The sequence below is a fragment of the Erythrolamprus reginae genome, chromosome 1 (assembly GCF_031021105.1).
Source record: "Erythrolamprus reginae isolate rEryReg1 chromosome 1, rEryReg1.hap1, whole genome shotgun sequence".
Classification (NCBI taxonomy): Eukaryota; Metazoa; Chordata; class Lepidosauria; order Squamata; family Dipsadidae; genus Erythrolamprus; species Erythrolamprus reginae.
This window is the reverse complement of record NC_091950.1, coordinates 172,709,691-172,733,212: the sequence shown is the minus strand read 5'-3', so window position 1 is coordinate 172,733,212 and position 23,522 is coordinate 172,709,691. Positions and strand designations below refer to the sequence as shown.

The following is a 23,522-nucleotide window of genomic DNA, read 5'->3' as shown; positions in this document are numbered from 1 at the left end:
GGGCTGAACCGGGAGCAACATACCACTGAAGTGAACATACTTATAGTTTAGTTTAGTTTATTTAGATTTGTATGCCTCCCCTCTCCGAAGACTCGGGGCGAATGGTAGACTCGGTTAGAATGTGATACAGCTAACAGTCACAAACTCATTTACATAGGGTAAAATAATTTCTAGAAAATTCAGCGCTGAGTTATTCAAACAGAGAAATTGTTGTAAAGTAAATTCTTTCAAACTGCATGTTGCCTGGGCTTTTAAAAAAGCCTTGCAAAATTATACTCCGCCCACTCTATTTAGGTATTACACAGATTATTATATTTAGGTTTTACAAAGTTATTTGCATAAGTACATTGCAGGAGAAGCTTTATTCCCTTTTAAAAACACACCCACCCAGTTGTTAGTAGCAATCAAAATTAGGTGTACCAAAAAATTAAATATTTTAGATAATTATTTCCACTTTGAGAGGCTTAAACATAATTTGAAAGGTAGGAAGGAAGAAAATATAAAATGAAATGCACAAACTTTGCTAGCTTGTTATAACCTAGTTGCTGCAACAGAAACCTAAAAAAACCATTTGAGTTTGTGACTTACTAAAATTTAATCTTGAAAACTTCATTGCAGGTGAAAAACCATATGAATGTCCCAACTGCAAGAAGCGTTTCTCCCATTCTGGTTCATACAGTTCACACATCAGCAGCAAGAAATGTATTGGTTTAATCTCCGTAAATGGTCGAATGAGAAACAATATCAAGACGGGTTCTTCTCCTAATTCTGTATCTTCCTCACCTACTAATTCAGCCATTACACAGCTGAGGAACAAGCTGGAAAACGGAAAACCACTTAGTATGTCTGAACAGTCAGGCTTACTTAAAATAAAAACAGAACCACTAGATTTCAATGAGTACAAAGTTCTGATGACAACTCATGGCTTCGCTGGTGCTAATCCATTCATGAACGGCAGGCTTGGTGCAACCAGTCCAATAGGAATCCATGCCTCTACACAAAGTCCAATGCAGCACTTAGGGATGGGAATGGAAGCACAGTTACTTGGATTCCCAGCAATGGGGAGCAATTTAAGTGAAGTGCAGAAGGTCCTGCAGATTGTAGACAACACCGTTTCTAGGCAGAAAATGGACTGCAGCTCTGAAGAAATTTCCAAGCTGAAAGGTTACCACATGAAGGACCCATGTTCTCAGCAAGAGGAACAAGGCATTACTTCTCCTGGTATTCCACCTGTGGGTCTTCCAGTAGTCAGCCATAATGGTGCCACTAAAAGTATTATTGACTATACGTTAGAAAAAGTTAACGAAGCCAAAGCTTGTCTCCAGAGTTTAACTACGGATTCAAGGAGGCAGCTCAACAATCTTAAGAAAGAAAAGCTACGCACCCTAATAGATTTGGTGACTGAAGATAAAATGATAGAAAACCACAATATACCCACTCCCTTTTCTTGCCAATTCTGTAAAGAAAGTTTTCCTGGACCCATTCCCTTGCATCAACATGAACGGTACCTCTGTAAGATGAATGAAGAAATCAAGGCAGTCCTCCAACCTCATGAAAATATGGCTCCTAGCAAACCGGGTATGTTTGTTGATAAGCAAGCTCTCCTCCTATCATCTGTACTTTCTGAGAAAGGAATGCCTATCCCTATCAACCCATACAAGGACCACATGTCTGTACTTAAAGCGTATTTTGCTATGAATATGGAGCCAACTTCTGATGAACTACTGAAAATTTCCATTGCCGTTGGCCTTCCTCAGGAATTTGTGAAGGAATGGTTTGAACAACGAAAAGTCTACCAACACGCAATTCCCAGGTCGCCACCTCTGGAAAGGGGCAATGCCAAGGTGGTGCTGGCTGCCACCAACAACACTTCCATTAAAGACTCTTTGTCAGCCAGATCCCCTATAAAGCCTGTGGACTCTATAACATCACCATCTATCGCTGAACTTCATAATAGTGTTACTAACTGTGATACTCCTCTCAGGCTAACAAAACCTACTCACTTTACCAATATTAAACCAGTTGAGAAATTGGACCACTCCAGGAGCAATACTCCTTCGCCATTAAATCTTTCTTCCACATCTTCTAAAAACTCCCACAGTAGTTCTTACACTCCAAACAGTTTCTCCTCTGAGGAGCTTCAGGCTGAGCCTTTGGACTTGTCTTTACCAAAACTAATGAAGGAACCCAAAAACATTATAGCTACAAAGAACAAAACAAAATCCAATAGTGTAAATGTAGACCACAACAGTGTTTCTTCATCGTCTGAAACCTCAGATGAGCCACTGAACTTGACTTTTATCAAGAAAGAATTTTCTAATTCAAACAGTTTGGATAAAAGCACTAATCCACTATTTGCTATGAACCCTTTTAGTGCCAAACCTTTATATACCACACTTCCACCACAGAGCGCATTTCCCCCAGCCACTTTTATGCCTCCAGTTCAGACCAGCATTCCTGGCCTACGACCATATCCTGGAATAGATCAAATGAGCTTCCTACCACATATGGCCTATACATACCCAACTGGAGCAGCTACCTTTGCTGACATGCAGCAAAGACGAAAGTACCAGCGGAAGCAAGGATTTCAGGTAAGGCTATGACTTATTTCATGAATGTACAAGGGTTAATGAAACCTCATTCTAAACTTTTGTGACTCATTTAGTTTGTTTTTAATGAGTAGATGGTTTAGCAAGAGAAATGAAACTAAAGATAGGCAAGAATTCATATGCAGGAAAGCTTTTCCTAGTAAGCTTGTGGTGGCAAAGAAAAGGCTGCTGAGAGGAAATAATATTTCTCTATGTAAAATAAATATAACCCTGAGTGACACCCTGTCTCCATCCCACCCCCACCCCCCGTTCTGTGGCTTCATTGGTAAAGTGTTCACCACGGTCCTTAGAATTTCTCAGAGAATTATGTGGCAATGATAATACAGCAATAAGCTCTTTATAATGGGTTCTGACTAATCTTTATAAAGCTATTAAAAGGTTTATGAAGATCCTCAGACCAGACTTACTTTCATCTCACCTATCTATTTTTCACATATCTCTGTGCCACCCACTCCTCTGTCTCACAGACCTTTTGGGGAAAGACTCTTAAACAAATTCCAGTACTTAAGGAGCATCTGTCATAGTCTGCATTTATGCAGAAGGATCTAATGATTTGAAATCTTTAAAAAAGATTAAATCTTGAATTAGGATGCTGTTTTATAAACTCTAGGTAGTATTAGGAAACTTGCTCATAGATCACACCTACTTCCTCTACTTTAATAGTGGCTATCTAGGTTTCAGGTAGGAAGCTTCCACATTATCTACTACAAGATCTGTCTTTAACTCGAGATAATGAAGACTAAACCAGAGCATTCAGAACCAGCATACACTGTATCCTTGAACTATAGTCTTACATTGTTTTTAACCGTTTAGAAATAGCAAATGTAGAAATATGGTATTTTGATCAAATGAAATTCGTTCATAGGTAGGAGGTATGGTAGATTGATACAAAAGCAGACAGACAAACAGACAAACTTTCCTATATGATCCATTAGGTTCCATTAATACTTTGACACACCAGTAAATATGTTTGCTCAAATCAGGTATAGTTTAATGTTATAGACCACCATCTTTCTTTGGACAATAGGAACATAAGTAGCACAATACTTCTATAATAGCTGTTTTACTATTCTAATTTAGAGTATATCTGCCCTCTTTTCAAATGTGTTTAAGATTATTTAATATACTGTGATATAAATTTGTACAAGATACGGAACTGTGTGATAGCAAATGGAAATGTATGTTATCATGCAAGTTTTTACTCTCTTTGAATCAAGACAAAATAAATATAAAGAAATTTAATATTTCACTGATCCACGTTCATTACTGCTTAATGCTGAAGGCTGTTTTAACATAGACAGTGCATTGATAAAAAGTGTCATTAATATTCCCAATTTCAAATTACAAAATTAAATATAAAATTGTAGCTCAAGGCCTTTAAGAAGGGAGACATACATGTAAATGGATTACATAATAATATTTTATACTTAAATATAAAATTCAGTTAAACATGTTCTAACTTTTACAGGGGGGGGGGGTTTGCAAGCATGCAAAATAATCTATGTGGCTGTAACTTGTGTATGCATGTTCGTGCATGTGTCTCTGTGTGCGCGCACATACACAAAAATATGGCAAGAGTTTATAGTTTAAAACTAATGCTCAAAGCTGTTTTGCAAAATAAAATACCTGCAAAACTAAAAGTCATGTTATGAAGTTAATGTCAGTTGCATACATATTACCGTATCTCACTAGCAGAACTCTTGTTTCAGAAACACAAGTTTAAGCTTCACTTGATATATGGACCTATCTGTTAATTTTTCAGGACATTGATATTAACCTGAAAACTCTATCTCTAGAATTTAACACAAACGTAAAGTTAAAAGTTTGCATTTTTTATAAGATTCTGATCCACTCTGGCATTCCATAATTTCAGTTACGGTACTTTGAAAAATTACCCCTGAAATATAAATGATGTTAAAGCCGTAGAGGTATAGTTGTAGTAATGCTTGTTTTAATTTCAATGAATTTCAGAGCAGGATATGAAAAATGAAATATTGTTTATTATTTATTGAAGGCTGCCTTACATGCACAATCTTATTTTGAAAGACTTGCCCTCCAGGTTTCCCATAGTAATCTGAATACCAGAATTCAAGATATAGTCCATGTAAAATATGACCCCAGTATATTATTTTGTTTGCTTTGTATATTTCAGAATTGCTATAGAGTGAGATGTAGAGGAATCACAATTACTGTCCCCCTCGTATCTTTGTAGCCCTCTTGTGAACTCATTGATTTGTTCTTTGAACCAGAACATGTTCAAAAGAATAGAAATCTCTGATCTTGCTTGTATGTCTCTGAAAAATGAAGGAATGGAGGATAAGAAACAAGAAAAATGAGTTACTTGCATTTCCTTCTTCTCTCCCAATTCTCATTCTCCAAAAGGTGCTCATTCAGTGTTGATATCTGTGGTCGTACGACAAAGTATTACATTATATTTTGATCACATTGTCACTTTTCACAGGAATAAATCCCAGAGAACTACGTGGAATTGACTGTTTTTGATTTGTCAGTTACAGATGGCCCCTGATAACGATTTTCTGTTCTCTTCCATTGCAAAGGCATCCCACTTCATAATATCAGACACTAAAATCTCAAATTACTCTTGGCATTTGACCGCACTGCTATCTTAGCTACTATACTGTTATTGCCATATCCTTCTAGCTCACTACAGGGAGAGAGCAATTGCATGCCAGCCTATAGGAAAGTCAATACAGCCTAGCTGCCACTTGAAAATGAAATTCTTCAGTGATGTTAGATTCTCCACTTTTCTTTGTAATATATAATAAATATCATTATCTTCTTCATGATATCACAATATTGGTTTATATATACTCATTTACAAACTTTAGAGGTAGGAAGAGACAGCAGGAAATAAATATCCAATATGATGTCACCACAGCATTGTAACTAAGCATTTCTAAATATTATAGGAAAAATATTTTTCTTTGGAAGCCCCATGTTATATACAGTATATTCAGATTCATGAGACAAAATGAAGCATATCTAGTTTGATCCAAGCATGTCCTTCTATGAATGAGAAGGTACTGTCTATTTGTAAAGGGCACAACTTAGGTAATCTTTTCCTTGGAGGAATTCATTCTTTCTTCTTATAACCTTCAATGTCACCTTTCAAATTGTTTGGAAGAATCTCTTGATCTTCTGAAACAACTATAAAGGTTGCTGCTGGGATTTGCAATCAAAAGAGGACTTTTTTTTCCCTTTAAAAAATGTTGCCATTCCATCTTTAAGATCATCATCAACAGAACTGTGATACATTTATGGAGCACTGGCATTCAACAGAATGTACAAATAGGCTTGCAGAGTTTTCCCAAGAAATATATTCTTTAGGATATGGTTCCGCATTTTGAAAAAGTTGCAGCTGTGAACTGGTGAAGCCATTTAATACTTATAGAAATAGGCTGTGATTAACATGTGATAAGAACACAAGAAAAGAAAAGAAATGGAAACATTTATTTTATACAAAACATGTGGTTGTTTCACAGGGAGAATTGCTTGATGGAACACCAGATTACATGTCAGGTCTTGATGACATGACAGACTCTGACTCCTGCTTGTCCCGAAAGAAGATCAAGAAGACAGAAAGTGGCATGTACGCATGTGACTTATGTGACAAGACATTCCAGAAAAGCAGTTCCCTTCTGCGACACAAATATGAGCACACAGGTATGGATGATTGCAATATATAGAGACAAGACTTAACAGTGTAGGTAGGTCTACAGAATAAAATGCAGCGAAAGTGTGGAACAAAATGATGTTCATTGCTTACTGCAGCTCTCCATTTCCTTCCATTGTTCAGTTCTAAAAAACATGTTAAAGCTCATTGAAACAATTTTCTTTTTCTTTTTTTTAAAAAAGAACAATCTAGAAAAATGAATCCATTGACTAGGACAGCCTGGGTCGTCCCAAAATGGGCAGAAAGTTGAATGAATACCTAGTGAAGAAATAGCTAGTCAGAATTTAGCCAAGAATAGCTAGCCAAATTCTTAATAGTCATCCGTGTTCAGCAAAATTATTATTGGTAGGTACTATATATAGATCATGAAATATATTCTTTATAAATAAATAAGCATGTGCATTAATACAGACAAGAAAACTAATCTTTTAGAGTCAAGAGGCACTTCTGTTTTAGAAGTTTTTTATTGTTATTTTTTGTTTCTGCAACACTTTTTTCATATCAGTCATATAAAATATAGTTGTTATTTTCTAAGGAATAATTCTTCACAATATGACTGCTTTCAGGAGGTTTTCTTAAAATTGCTCTGCTAGATTGTGTGCATTTTACTACTGCACAGAGCCACAGTGAATGGCCTCCATGTGATACCTACATCATGAAAAGAAGGCCTGATTACAGAACATTGTGAAAAAATAAGGATATTATCATTATCTTTAGCGAAAAGCTAGAAGTTTTTATGGAATAGCAATCTAAAAATAAATGTAATAACACATGTTGTCTCTAACCAGTGCCACAAAAATATACAGCTCTAGATATAGACAGAAGTGCCAGATCTTATATTCAGAAATATTTAATATTCTGGGCTGGCCTCTATATTATACAGTAGTACAGATATGGAGAAAATTATACAAAATTTGGATCTTGAAAATTATTCAGTAATTAGTAGTTTGGGAATAGTAATCTGCTTTTAAAATATATGTTATATATTATTTTAATGCAAAGGTAAATAGAAAGACATAGTCACTCTTAGGACTTTTTTCGTTCTGTTTTAGAAGACTAATTTAGCTTTCTTCCATCTGGTTTCTTCCAGAAATGTTAGGACTACAAATTTCAGAACTCCAACCAAACTTGGGAATTTCTGAATATTTTAATCTCATTTCATCTGAAAAACTATTTGGAGAAAGATGCCTTAAACAAAGGAACACATGTTCCTGAAAAGCTGAGATAATTTTTCACAGTAATTGTGTTTATTCTACTGTCTGTAAAAAAAGAAGTTTGAAAAGAAAAGAACCACTACATTCTATATTTTAAATATGAAGAAAAATATAAAAATATCTGTTTGTGCTTTGCAGCACAGATATCCTCTTTATTAACAAAAATCAGGATACATTTCTCTTGAATAAATGATTTTATTAAATATGATTTTTAAGTAATCAAATATCTATTCTGCTAAACAATATTTTACTTTAGCTTATGAAAGCCTGCGTCTGAAAATATCCTCATTGGTCTTTCCTGCATTATTTACTAACATAGAATGAGTTTCCATTTGCGAATACAGTCCAGCAAATATTACTCTTATAATATCTTTCCCAGCTGCACTAGAATGTGAAGCTGGTGGCACTCACCAACTTTAATTCATCATAAGGGTTAGCAATCCCTCCAATGTAATCTATTAATGCCTTTCCTCATTGTTGACAGCTTATCATCTTAGAAACTACTGCTCTTGAATAGTTAGCTGTAAAGTATAATAAATGCTTGGTATGGAGATGCCCTAATCCTGCCCTTTCAATGCAACTTTTGGGTATGGCTGTGAAAATTTACTCTTGTTAATTTTGTTAATACCAAAGAAAAATAGGGGGGAGGACACTGCCAAAAATACAACATATTAAAATCATATTAATTGCTAGTAAATTAATTCAGCTATTGAGACTTTGTTGCCTTAGTTTCTTTAAGAAAATCAGTGTTTATCTGCAAATCTTTATAAAATGACAGATAAACTCTGTTTTACTATAGCATCATTGTAATATTGGACGTGCTATGCCCCCTAACCTAAACAAGATGATATTTATTTAAAGAATAGAACAGAACAGAATAGAATAGAATTCTTTATTGGCCAAGTATGATTGGACACACAAGGAAATTTTCTTTGGTGCATATGCTTTCAGTGAACATAAAAGAAAATATACATTTGTCAAGAATCATGAGGTACAATACTTAATGATTGTCATGGGGTCAAATAAGCAATCAAGAAACAATATTAATAGAAATCTTAAGGATACAAGCAACAAGTTACAATCATACAGTCATAAATGGGAGGAGATGGGTGATAGGAATGATGAGAAAAAAACCAGTAGTAATAGTAGTGCAGACTTAGTAAATAATTTGACAGTGTTGAGGGGATTATTTGGATTATAGAGCATTATATTTATAGAATAAATGAGAGAAAATTCAAGATGGATTGCATTGGCTCATTTATATGTATAAAAATATAAACTTCCTTTATAAAACATTATTGAGATATAAATATGTATCAGATTGTATGACATGAGAAATTTTGGAAGGTTTTTATTCCTGCACCTACCTTCTCCTAAATGATTTATATTACATACAAGCAAATATTATTTACTATACCTCTGGTGCTGTTAACCAAAAACTTTAATATTTAAAATCTTCTGGTTATATATTGGGATGTAGCTAAATCTTGCAAAAATGTTCATTCGTGAGATCTATAGATACTGGTTTAAGTGGAAGGACTAAATTCTGTTACATCATTTTGATTTGCAAAAAGATTGTGTAGAAAAAACCCACAAGTACTGTATATAAGTATATAATACAATTTTCAGGATGCAATAGGAGGATATAATGACTCTATATTTATAAATATTGCTTGGTTGAAATGAGGTTATAAGGGAAAATGCATTGAGTTAAATTCTAGAAGAATAAAACTATCAAGAAATGGATTTCATGTTGGTTAGACATTTCTGGGAGGTGAAATTCATATATTTTGGATTTTTTGCCACAGGGGAAAAAAGCAGGACTTTTGGATTTGAGTTCCTTTCAGTTTTGATGAACATTTCTTGAAACATTAGCAGTTCTGAATGCATACTTGGAGCCAGATAGTTAAAAAGTGAAGGAGGAGGAACTTCCAACTCAGTTTTTTGAGGAGCAAAGTCTGGACTGGTTTCCTGCTTTATCAGGGTTCCCATAATATCTTAGTGGAAGAATCCTCATGGGTTTTTTGAATAGGCTGTATACCTGCAGACCTCATATATCAGAGAGCTACAGGAAATATGTTATCCTAAATTCTACAAAGGAAGTAAAAAGAGATTTGGTCAAATGAACAGCCCAGTCCTGTCATGCCTATTCAAAAGCAAATTCTACTGATGAAATGGGTGCTCCCTCCCCCAACACAGATAAGAGTATGGAATTGCAGCCAGAAGTAATTTGGTAGATATTTCTGATCAAGTCACTTATAGTAATGGCAGCAACATGAAAAGAGTAGTAACAGTAGCAACTCTCAGTTCTTTTCACTATATTAGGAGAAAGATATGCAAACCAACATTAGCTGCTCTTGACATTCTACTATGTACCTTATGTAGTGATCCATCTGAAGTTTACTTCCAAGAGAATGTAAAGGCCACTCGCCTTTTTCTTCTTTTTTTGTCATCCTTTGCAAACATTAAATTAACTGCAAATTAAACTGATAAAGTTATGGCAAAAACCTGCACAATGGAATGACTGTCTCATCTAGTAATATATATGCGAAATTTCAATCTGTGTTCAGGGCAAGACTCCCTGAACTGCAATTAACCTTTATTTCCATATCTGAATAGTTATTTTTTCTTCGTCTTTTTGGGGGCCATTTAGTGCCCCCTCCCCTCCAGGCTTTCCAGAGTAACACAAATAACAAACTTAGTTTAATGAACCCAAAATGTTGATCTCTCTAAAAAAGATGCAATTCTCTTTTTCTTCAGTAGCTAGTTATACTAAAATAGTTTTGAGGCTTTGGCATCATTGTGGTATTTATTAACTTAAAAATAGAAACCCTAAAGTAGTTTTCTGAATTATTGTTAAGTATTTTTAGGATTAGTATTTATCTTTTTGTAAATTGTCTTGTTTAGAGATCTTTACCCTGTTGTGGTTCTTGGAGTGTCTCTTACTCTACTCTTATTTTTTTAGTCAAATTAATTTAGTAAAATTTAGTAAAATTAAATGCTGCCTTAGTCACTGATTCTAGGTAGCTCACAATTACATAAAATATGGATCAATAGTCAACAAAAATGATTCATCATCTTTGGTAAAATCATAAAACTAAAAATCAGTTGTAGCCAATTATATCTATTACTTATATGTTTGAAGTATTCAAATCAAAAGCCCTTTTGGATTGACACTTCTAAAGAAATCATCAGTAATTTCCAAGTTTATACCACGGGGTAAACAATTTAAGTCCTATATGTTATGCCGAGTTCTCCAATATCTCCATGATACAGGTGTGCTTTCAATTAATAGCCAAGATAATACTGTAATGTACGGACCTATATGAGCCAGGAAGGAGCACCACAATAATATTTGATGAGTGAGAAAATATGAGGTCATGGACCTTAATGTCCTGTGCCACCGATGGGCTACAAGCCAGAACACTAAATTGCGCTCGCCGCTGCGGCTCGTAAGTGCTTGCGGGGCCAGCATAATTTGGCTTGTGCACCTGTGGAGATAGCAAAATTGTGCACAGAGCTGCATGTGCGCCCATATTTTGACATGCGCGGAAGCAAAAAACCTTGCCAAAACATGGGCGCACCTGTGGCTCCGTGCATGATTTTGCTATCTCCACAGGTGCAGAAGGTGGCACTTATGAGCCATGGCGGCAAGCACAATTTAGTGTTCCGGCTCATAGCCCACCGCTGCCTGTGTCTTACTCAATGTAAGGATCTTTCCTTTCTCCCTCATTGTTTTACTATCTTGGTAATGGTGGGCACAATCTAAAGTGAAATATGAACAACATTGTAACCTCTCATCATTTCATGTCTTTAGGCTACATTATATTATGGCCCAGTGGTATTCTAACCCTGGATGGTGCTTTGTAAAATTTAATAAACATTTTAATAGGCATCTAAAAGTTAAAACAAAATAGCACTGCTGATCAGTATCTTATTATCTTAACTGAAAGTTGTGAGCTGCCAAACTGTTGACATTGGCTTAGCATGTAGTAACTTCCCTATAAAAGAAAGTTCTACGACAAGTTACAGATAGTCTTGCTCTGAACCCATTTCCCTTTCCCTGGAGAGTAAAAAATACCAGGAGAAGAGAAGGCAGGAATCAGAAGTTCACACTGATATATAAGTTTTCAATTTCTGTTAGCTTACTTATTTAGAGCCACTTTTTGTGCCGGAAGCGGAGTAAGAACATGGAGACAAAGCTGGATTTAAATTGGGTTATTAATTAAATTATTATTAATTATTTAATAATTATTATTTAATAATTTAATTATTAATTATTAAGTTATTATTAATTATTAATTAAATATTAACTTTAATCAAATAATTAAATAATCAAACAATAACTGGGACCCACAGAGGTCATGAAGAACTTTGGGACATAAATGATGTCATATACCTTCCTGGGCAACTATGGGCGTAGCTCCTTGCTGATCCTGGTGAAAGGGACCACACCCTCACCTGGATCCTAGCCATGCCACACATGTGGGGAGTCTTGCCGTCCTATCCCTGACTGGCAATTGGATGGGCCAAGACCCAGTGGCACTCCCTCCCCAATCACTCAGGCCGGTGATGACACCATGAGCTCTTGTAGAAAGTCTGCCCATCATCTCCAAAGATGCCCAAAGGAGAACATGCAGTTGCTAACCACCGCCCAATTCCCGCCCATAACCTGCCTACCCAGTGACCACAGGTAAGCCAATTAGTCACATTAAGTCTAGATGCAAAACACCCCCTAACCAAACCATCCTGCTCTGCAGTGTGGAATAGGCAAAAAAAAACCCGGTCACAAGTAAGATGCTGTGACCGCCAAAAATTCCTATTCACCCCTCTAGGGTGACTCCCTAAGGCACACTGCAAGATAGGGAGTGCGGGCGGGTGTTCGCTCTTTGGCTGCCAGGGCAAAAAGGAAGGCCTGAAGCAGGCACAGCCCCTTATAAAGGGCTGACCTGGCCTGCCCCCGGCTGCGTCATAGGCCTCCGCCATTGCCAGGCCTGGCCAGGATCTCATGAAATCGCATGAGATCACAGCATCCAAAATGCCGGCTATTCCCCCAACCCTGACGCAAATGCCGGCTGGCCGGTAAGTCAGCCGGCAGGCCATTATTATAGCTGTTGGTAGCTGTCAACAATTCCAGACAACCAATTGGAACCTGAAAAGAGTCTGCATGACCATGAATTTAGGTCAGAAGTCAAAAGTAGATATATAATTTTTTTTTTCTTTAGAGGTGCCTGGAGTTAAAATAGTCTCATACTTAAGACTAAGAAAGCTATGAAAATAAAGTTTAGTAGCTGTTGGGTTCACAGTCACCTACCTATGTAGTACATCACAACCAAGTGACCTGTATCTGAATCATTAAGCAGCTTTTCACTTACAAAAGCAGTGAGTGATCATTTAGGACAATTCGTTTTTATCACAAGCAACTTGGAGAATACAATAGCTATTTTCAGGAAAGTAGAAAGGATATTAGCCTAGAAGATTCCAGGACATATAATTCAAAAAGATTGATTTTCTGCTCTGTCATACACAGCAAATGTGAGTTACAAGCTGCAAGTTACAAACAGAATGTCATGAACACCACGCTGAGATTTAGTACTAGTCAGGAATATGGTATCCCATAAGAAAAGTTGAGAAGGAATTTCCTGGAAAAAATACGGCAGAATTGCATCTTTTAGATATTTATTATCTGTAAACATTTAAGGAAGAGGAGAGAAAATATATCTCCATTTAGTCCTCTTCTCTATGAATTTCCTGCAGAATCTTGATAGATAGATAGATAGATTGATTAAATGATTGAATGAATGAATTTATGGAATTATTTATTGAATTTATTAAATTTATATGCCACTTGGAAATTAAAAGTTGACCAAAAAACTGGTTAAAAGGGACCATGTCTAAATGGGCTGGAGGTGGGTTCTTCTTGTAATCTACTAACCAATTCCAAAGCGATATGCTCCCATCAGGCTCTAAAAGCCATTTGGCAGAGCCATGTTTTTGGGTCTTTTCAGAAGGCCAACAGGATGGATGAGGATCTCACCTCGAGGGGCCTGATGTTCCAGAAGGTTGGTGCTAAGGCACCCAATGCATTTGAATTCTGAGGCCTTGTTACCTTGTTTCATGATATGGTTTATCTTGCTTTTTAAGTGGATTGGTATTTATTATTGTTATAAAACATGCAATAGGAACAGTTGGGGTTTTTTGAGGAGCATTCATGCTTGTATAAATTGCACTTTTATTTTCTCACTGGTTGAATAAAATATTGTTGTTCAGCTTTCATAGCAAATACGCTTTCTTTTGCTGTCTTTCTGAATTCTCATCTCATGGGTTTTCCTTCTTTAGAGTTTGATTCATAAAACATCATATGTTGTTTGGAGATAATTTTTCTGCTACTAGATTTAAATACGAGGGCTTCTTTTTTATATACTTCAATAATATATAATTTCCTGGAATAAATTTAAAGCTAATGAAATTTATACCAGAAATAGAAGTCTCTCCCTTTACTAACAATAAAGTAAGTGTAATATTTGCAATTACGCCAAATTACATCTATAACACACCTTTAACTGCCTCACATCACTTTGTCCATTAAACCATCCCCACTGAGACTACTTTTACCATCTCAATTCCCTAAGTAGCTTCAAGAAAACCTTTAGAAAATCAGATCTTTGGCCAAATGATTACTAATCTACCTTCAGCATCTGGAATTTCTCCATTGTTTACTTACACCGTTCACTTCCCAAAACTACTCATGCTTATATCACTAAAATCAGGAAATACACAATTTTTTAAACCACAGACATGTCAGTGGCTATATTTATGACTTTTATTTGTTACTATACTTGACAATGAAAATACAATTCCTTAGATAAGCGGTCCCCAATCTTTCTGGCTTGATGGACAGCCTGGGGGAACAGGGGATAGTTCCATGTGAATGAAAGGAGGGAGTTTCAAGCAGCTGCCACTCAAGCAAGGGGAGCTTTGCATGTACGCAAATGCTAATTCACTGCTTGCACAGCCCAGTTCCAAAAGGACGGGGCCTGGTAGTGGCCTGAGGCCCAGGTAATTAATAATAATAATAATAATAATAATAATAATAATAATAATAATAATAATTTATTAGATTTGTGTGCCGCCCCTCTCAGCAGACTCAGGTATTGGGAACCCCTGCTGTAGATAGCTTTTTTTAAAAAAACGGTTAAATATAATTATTTTTCATCTTTCAATAAGAAAACCCATAACCAAGATTTGTAAAAGTTGTCAAGCATATAATAATTTTTCATTTATGGTTGTGATTAAATATTACAAGTTCAACAATAATGTAACTTTTATTCCATAAAATAATAAGCTTTAAAAAAGGGCAAAGAAGATAAATTAGGTGATTTCTTACCTAAAGGTCAGCATTACGTCCCAACAAAAATATTTGAACAATACAAACTTTGTCAAAATATATAATTTCTCATATAGCAAGACATTTTAGTCAAGAATCATATATTTAAATCTGTATGCATGCTTCAATACTAGTGAAATTGTCTTAAGTAAAGCTTTAAAATTTCTCCTCGTTAATTTAATTTAATTTAATCTGGGCAGTTTACAACAGGATATAGAAAATACCTTTAAAAACATAATAAATATTTTTAAAATAGTTAAAAATCACATAAATACATATCATTCAGGCCAGACCATGCAAATTGTGAGATCAACAGTCCCATGCCTGCCAGAAAAGCCAGGTTTTCAATGCTTTCTGGAAGGCCAATAGAGTGGGGGCAGTCTGGATCGCAGGGGGTAGTTGGTTCCAAAGAGCCAGGGCAGCCACAGAGAAGTCCTTTCCCCATGGGCCCGCCAGCTGACACTGTTTAGCTAATGAGACCTGGAGAAAACCAACTCTGTGGGATCTTAGCAGTCACTGGAAACTGTGATGTAGAACGTGGTCTCGAAGATAACCAACACTTTGAATTGAGCCCAGACACCAATAGGGGGCCAGTGCAACTCATGGAGGATTGGTGGTGTGGCTGTATACACTAATTGTAGTCTCCGAACACTCTTCAGGGGTAGCCCCATGTAGAGTGCATTGCAATAATCCAACCATGATGTGATAAGGGCATGAGTGACTGTGAGGAGAGCCTCCTGATCCAAGTAGGGTCCCAATTGATACACCAGATGAACCAGTGCAAAGGTTCCCTTAGCCACAGTTGTTAGATGTTGGTCTAATCTTAGCTGTGGGTCTAGGAGGATACCCAAATTGTGGATCCATTCTGAGGGGGACAATTTCTCACCTCCTCGAGCCAAGGATGGACAGTTGATACAGGAGGCAGCACCCACAGCCACTCGGTCTTGTCTGGGTTAAGTCTGAGCTTGTTGACACCCATCCAGACCTTCACACTTCCAGGCACTGGCACATCATGTCCACTGCTTTACTGAACTGATGTGGGGTGGATATATACAACTGGGTATCATCAGCATATTGCTTATACTTCACCCCAAAATGATGAATGACCTCACCCAGTGGTTTTATGTAGATATTAAATAGGAGGGGACAGAGGACTGAGCCCTGTGGCACCCCACAAACAAAGGGTCTAGGGGTAAGCCTCTGTCCTCCTGCCAACACCGACTGTGAGCGACCAGAGAGATAGGAGGAAAACCACCGCAGCACGATGCCTCCTAACCCCACTCCCTTAATCATCCCCAAAAGATACCATGATCAATGGTATTGAAAGCCACTGAGAGATCAAGTACCACCAAGATAGAGGAATGACACCTATCTCGGGCTCACTAGAGATCATCCATCAGCATGACCAAAATAGTTTCTGTGCTATAGCCAGGTCTGAAGCCAGATTGACAAGGTTCAGATAATCCATTTCATCCAATGATCATAGGACTTGAAGTGTCACCACTTTCTCTACAACCTTTCCCACAAAGGGAAGGTTGAAGACTGGATGAAAGCTCTTTAAGTCTGCTGGATCCAGGGAAGAATTCTTGAGGAGGGGTCTCACCACTGCCTTTTTTTTAATGGTTGCGGGAAGGACCCCTCCCTCAAGGATGTGTTAACTAAAGCCTGGAGCCAGTCTCATGTCACCTCCCTGCTGGCCAAAACCAGCCAAGAGGGGCACAGGTCCAACAAACAAGTGGAGGAACTCATCACTCTCACAGCCTTGTGTCTACTTCCTTAGGAGTCAGAGGCTCAAATTCATCCCCTATAATAGGACTAAGACCTGCCCCTATCATCTCAGTCAGAATTGCCCAATCAGAGTCCAGGTCTGTCCAAATCTGAGCAACTTCCATCTATATTATTTCAAAGGAATCTCCATCATAGAGCAGATTGTCCCAAATATCCAATGAGAATAGGCTTAATTCTGTTTGATGACCAGAAAAACCAAGAAGGATAAGATAGCAGCATAATGTTTTTATATTAGAGGTCTCCTGCTGGATTGAATAAAGAATAAATAAATCCCTCAGGGGAAAAAAGTGAAAACATCAAAAACTAAAAATATTGAATTATCTATCTTTTTTTCACAGAGAATAGTTTAAATTGAGACATAATAAAACATAAAACCCTGCAGTTTGTTGCTACTCAAGGTTTGCTTAAGCTTGACCATGCCAATAGCAGAACAAGATACCTAGAATCTTTCAGTTATACAAAGTATTGTATCTTGGGCTCAGGAGCCTGGCCTAATAAGTCCCTTTCAAACTCCATTTTTCTGTAGCTATGAGTACACCATTGACCTGAGAGCCGTCCATTCTTCTTAAGCATACAACTCTTCATCTGATTTCTTTTACATTAAGAAACACATACATCACCAACAACATTATTTTCCTTGTCTGCTTTTTCAAATCTTCCCTCCCTAATCATCCAGCATTTATGCCCGTATGTTTTCAAAGAAATTAGGAGGATTTTCCTTTTTTAAAAAATAATACTTTATTCCTTGTTCAGATTTTAAATAACTGGTTCTTTCTCTCTTTCTCCTTCCATCTTAGGAAGTCGTACCTAAGGTCAGTTAATATGGCTGGTTTTCCTGCTGTCTATGGGAATGAAAGCTATTCTTCCTATCACATGTCCATCAGTTACCATTTCAACAAAAAAAATGCGATAATAATCCATTCTGCTGCCAAGATGTTGAGGGTGCAGCTGGCATGAAATTCACATGGAACGGAGATTTGGAATTATCTGCTTCACATGAGTCTGATTGTGTGATTGTAATTTCATGCCTTTGCATTGGAAATATTTCAAAGTAGCAAGCTTTTGAGTTAGTCGGAACGCTTCTTCAATCTAGTTGCCAAGGAAGTAAAGGGAAAAGAAAAAGGGAGATTAGCTTGTCCATTTAAAACTATTTAGAAATGGATCATAGGTCAAAGGCTCACTTATTAGATAATTACCACCATATGCATTTAACAGTTCTTTTTCACAACTTGCTAACAATCATCTTTAAAAAGCAATATAAAACGGATGGAGAGATATAAAAACATACAGCACAACCAAAATTTAATTGAGACACATTAATATAATACCACTTTGATTTTGCCCTAAAAAGCTCCTTGGCCACCAAGGCCTTACTATTCATTAACAAAAAGCAACAACAACCCAAACAATTCAAAATATGGATGGCAAAGACAGTTCTTCATTCCAATTTATACCAACTTTCGCTATATTATCAAGTGCGTCAAGCAGTCCCAGTTGTCATCCTATGCAGTCACTAATTTGGTATTTTCCAGATTTCCCAACTGTTGTGCCAGCATGTTTCAACCACCCGTAATTACAGGGAAATTAGTCCAGGAAGACAGACACCACACGATAAAAGGAAAACCCAAAAGTTTTTATAAACAGAAAAACAGAAACAGCTCCCTTTTTAAATGTCAAAGGGATTTTCTGGTACACACAAGGCACAGGTTAAATGCAGTCCAATTGCTCACCCAATAACTGGGAAATTGAGTCCAATTCTAAAGTCCAGAGAGTCCACACACACAATCCTGAACACCAACCAGCATGGCTAGATGTTTATGGTGGCAAAGAAATTCTGGGATTTGCCAGAACTCAGGTTGACATTGCTGGCATAACTCATGTCTACCTGACAGGATATTATGTCCCTCAAATATGCTACTGGTATAATCTATGAAATCTTAACGTTTTTATAATTCAGAAACACGTCCTTATTACTTATGGGATATGCTACCTAGCCAGTGTTTTATGATCGCTTTATATTAAGACAGACATTTAAAATTGTCAGTGCATCCTGGATTTAACCCATATTTTGTAGGGGAGAGTACTGGCCTCCCATTACCAACTCATGGCTAGGGTGGTTCTTGCTGTCAATGCCACAGTGACAGCCAGCACATTCTAGTTGCATAGTAATGATTGTCATGGCCACCTTGCCATGGACTGATTATTATAAGCAAGAGAAGACTGGTGCTTTTCTCTCCCTCCCTCCCTTCCTAGCCTGAAGCTCAGCATCTGTGCATACATTTCCATGAAGAAGGATGTAATCCTTCCTGCTGAGTATCATATCAGACTATGAATATGAACAAGTAAGCTAGGTATAAGCTCAAATCATGCTGCATGTGTTCTAAAAATTACCACGTGCACCTGCTACAGTTTATGCTTACATATATCCTGCATATACTGCAGCAAATATGGGCAGTATATACAGCCTATTCACATTCTAAAGATGCCAAATGCAATTATGATCACCTATATTTTCAGAAGCACCTGTTGGAGTTGATCAGAAAGTTTGGTTCTAAAGGAAAGATAATCCGAATTAGAAACTGTAAGATGAAAACAGCAGTGAATGTTGTAAGAACTTTTCCAATGAGATAATGGTCTGAGAAGATCAATCCAAGATGCTACATTTGGACATTGGAAAAGGCTGTGCAAGGAGGATAGGGAAGGAAAGGGTAAGGAAAGCTAGTCCTGGAAATAAAACAGCATAGTCTGAGAGAAAATAATACTGAGTTGTTATGAATAGCTACTGGCTGTTGGAGAAACCAAGTGTTTATTAGATGGTCTAGAAAAAAAGGAGGCTCTAATATGTATAAGGACCTCTAATTGTGAAGTTCTTGGTGCTCTCTGAGCCTGGTTGTTTGCTTGCAGACATTACTCAGCTTGATAACATTTGTGTTATATGGAGTTTGTTCCCTGTTTCAACCCTGGCCTGCCAGGATCGGAGGAGTGGGGTTTTATCTTTGACCGTTCCTTGATTGGGTATGGTTTTCTACCTGAATGTTTGTCTGGTGTTAATCCCTGCTTGTCTAGATTTTGGCCTATAGAAGGATACTATTTGGGTATTTTGTTTCCTTTTTAGCTCTATGTTGTCTCTTTTGAATGGTGTAAATATGCTTTGCTTCTATGGGTCTGTCAATGGCTGGTTTGTTTGAATGAATGAATGGTATGTTTCCAGAAATTCTCTAGCATTTTCTGGATTTGTCTTAGTCTGCTATGTTCACAGTTTCCCAGTTGAATTTGTGGTTGATCTATCCATCTGTTGTGAAATTAAACCATAAGAGAATATTCACAATATTCCCTAAAAGCTTCCTACAGAATTATTATATGGGAGCAGTTATATCTATATAATACCATGAATTAAATATTTTATTTCCTGAAGTTAGTGAAATTTTATTTTAAAAAAGAAGGGGGATGGCTTCTACATTCACTTTTCAGTAGGGCAGTCCTTTCTCTGTTCATAATTAGTTGCTATACATGTAATGTATATGTGAGGCAATAATTCTTCTCCAACCAAATTCTAACTTGTTCCATCTCAAATCCTTACAATAATTGTAATACTTTGAGTTTACCTATTTTGAAAAATTAGAACAAAAGGTTTCAAAGAACCTATACCATCACTATGATCATTTAGTCTAATGTCCCTCAGAACCTGAAATGGTAAAAACTATTAAGTAGCCTCTTGAGATGGTCATGGTACCATAAAAAGTATTCCATAGTTATCAAGAGCCAATGTCAGTAAATCTGAGAATGGTGCTTTGTGCAAAGTCTGACCATTGGACTTTCTGCACTATCACCTCATTTGCAATTAAAAAAATCTCTGTTCATGTCCTTGGCATGGAAAAAGCCCTGTCATCATTCTATATCTCATTGAAATAGATTTAATGAAAAGATTGACTCATCAATGGAAGAGAATATTGAGCCAAGGCAGCTGGGGTGAAATCAAATTCCCTTAGTTATGGGGTTCATTATTTATAGAAATATGTCATATCCATGCTTTGGATTGTCCACACTACATAGCATGGATCCCTACTCATCAAAATACTGTCATTTCCATAGCATCCCCCCACCCAACAAATGTGTCCACTAGCAAAAATAACAGAATAATAGAGTTGGAAGGGACCTTACAATCCTCTTCTCAAGCAGGAAATCCTATACCACTTCAGACAAACAGTTGTCCAATCTCTTCTTAAAAACCTCCAGCCACACAATTTCTGGAGGCAAAAAGCTGAGCATGAGCTGAAATGAACTGAAAATTTTCAATGTAAATCTCTACAGTTAAATTGGGAAAAAATCCCAAACACAGTCACAAAAATATTTCAAGCTAGTTGAGAAATCCTAAGTATAACCTAGTGCTATGCATACCTGTTCTGTTGGGCTCTATGGTAGACTCCTCCCAAAATTGACAGGTACAAATTTCAGACACACACACGTTTGAAAATTCAAAACAATATTCTTTATAATGAAAATTCACTTAACCTAAGCCCTGTTTTGGTATAGCAAAGAGCACTCGTCTCCAAACAAACTGGTAATTTGTACAAGTCCCTTATCAGTTCTGTGATACTTAGCTTGCAGCTGTGAGGCAATTCACAGTCCTTCTTCTTTCACAAAGTGAAACACATTTTGCTCTGGTTTAGTTTCAAAGCGGGGAAAAATCAGCACACAAAAAGGTCAAAGTCAGTAAAGCAGTCACGAAACACAACGATCAGATAATCCTCCACAATGGCCAAACCCACAGGCTGCTATTTATAGCAGCCTCACTAATTACCACAGCTCCACCCAACCACAGGTGGCCTCATTTTCTTTGATAATAATCTCTCAGTTGTTGTTGCCTATGCATCGCTCTCTGCATGCGTGGCTGTATCATTAACTCTTGTTCTGAATCCAAGGAGGAGCTAGAGAATTGATCTCCTTCTGAGCTGTCTGCCACACTCTCCTCCTCCCTGTCACTCATGTCTTCTTGGTCAGAGGAGCCTTCATCAGCAGATTCCACCGGGGGCAAAACAGGTCTTCAGCATGTGGATGTCTCCCCCACATCCAGTCCTTGGGGCAGGAGCTGGGCCAGAACTAACCACAACACATACCATTCTTTTTTTTTTTGCTTTTTACCATGAGCTCACTTCAGTTTTAGGGAGATGGCATTGTTTTGGTTCTTCCAACTGCTTTTTCTCATCGGTGATTAGGGAGGCAAGTGATATGTCCATCATGTCATCATACAAATGATAGCTTGTACATGCGGGTAAATTATGGCACAAGCAAGCGATTGTAGCATTTGCATGGTGATGTTACCCTAGATATATCCTCATTTTAACATAATAGCATTTTATTAAGTAGGTGCCTTCATTATTAAACTTATAATGGTTAAGCAGACATAGCTGTAGGTATTTTGTGCAATTTCTCTTCACGTACAATCAATCACAAACAAAATAAGAGTTTTAACATCATAAAAATTAGTATTTCCCCATTAAAAATGCTTATATTGCATTTGCTTTTCCCAACTCTCTTCATGATACTGCCTGTAAAGCCTTGATTTGGATTATAATTAGAATTAGTTTAAATGTTAATTAATTTTAGTATAATCTTATTGCAATTTTGAGATCTTAGTGCTCATAGTGACTTTCAAGAGCTTATCTGAGATTCAGCATTTGGAATCACCTAAAAACTGATATTATTTTAATATAATCATAATCCTGATGTAAGGCATGATATAATTTTTACAATTGCAAGCTATATGAAAAAAAATTAATTGGGAAGAGTGGACATTTAAGTAACCATATTCCTAGTTTGTAGTCATGTGTTTATAATTCAGTAAGAAGAAATATGAAATATGAAAATTTTAAATAAAATCAGGCATTTATCAATAACTTTGTTGCAGACATGAGCAGCTCCTCAACAATGCTAATTTACCCCTGCCTGTTAATGCTTTTCAGGTAAAAATAAAAAGAAAAGGGAATGAAGGCATTTTTTTAAGTTGCCTATTAAACTCTTTTTAAAAAAAATGTTTTACACCATAACTCAAAACTATTATTCAAAGTTCAGGCAATCTATAAATCTCTCAATAAAGAACTTGCTTTCAGATTTTGCATTGTAGCTCTGATCCTTCATGCAGTTGCGCTACATTTTCTTAATGATTATGAAAGTTAGAGTCATGTAATCAGTTCAAAACAAAAGAGGGCTATGATAGAAGAAACAAAGAAATATGTTTTTGGAACTGATAGGGCAGAATGTGTCATAACATCTTTGGGAGTATAGTCTGGAGTTCTTCTCAAATGCAACATACAGTATTCAATTGACCTGAACTTAAATTTGATTCAGAGAAACAATAACATGTTCATTTCTTCACATAAACATAATTTGTGCTCTTTTAAAATTTGAACTTCTAGATAGGTTTTATGAAGCCTATTGGGCAAAAAACATGATAGATATGACACATGCCATCGATGATTCTTCCAGCCTAGATGAGAAACTAGGCTGGAAGACAGGGTCAACCAAGGGCCTAGCTTGAAGTCCTTGTGTAGTCATAAGAGGAAAAACCTTAACCCTTCTCTAGATTTGTGAAACTTTATCTGGTCATTCCCAGGGGAAGGCAAACAATCTGTGGCAATTCTTATAGGTGGTAAAAGATAAAGTTACAGTGGTACCTCTACTTACGAACTTCATTTGTTCTGTGACCAGTTTCCTAAGTAGAAAAGTTTGTAAGAAGAAGTAATTTTCCCATAGGAATCAATATAAAAACAAATAATGTGTGTGATTGGGGAAAACACAGGGGGGGGGGTGTGGAGGCCCTGTTTCATTCC

The 23,522-nt window shown here is 36.8% G+C and overlaps 1 protein-coding gene across 4 annotated transcripts in view; it reads left to right on the top strand.

Moving 5' to 3' along the window:
• ZEB2 (zinc finger E-box binding homeobox 2) overlaps window positions 1-23,522 on the top strand; it is a 196,881-nt gene that overhangs the window by 169,891 nt on the left and 3,468 nt on the right. For all 4 annotated transcript variants that reach the window (XM_070731488.1, XM_070731491.1, XM_070731489.1 and 1 more), the window contains exons 8-9: window positions 619-2,591; window positions 6,113-6,293. In XM_070731488.1, the coding sequence (XP_070587589.1) occupies window positions 619-2,591; window positions 6,113-6,293 (2,154 nt within the window). The remainder of the gene's footprint in view (window positions 1-618; window positions 2,592-6,112; window positions 6,294-23,522) is intronic.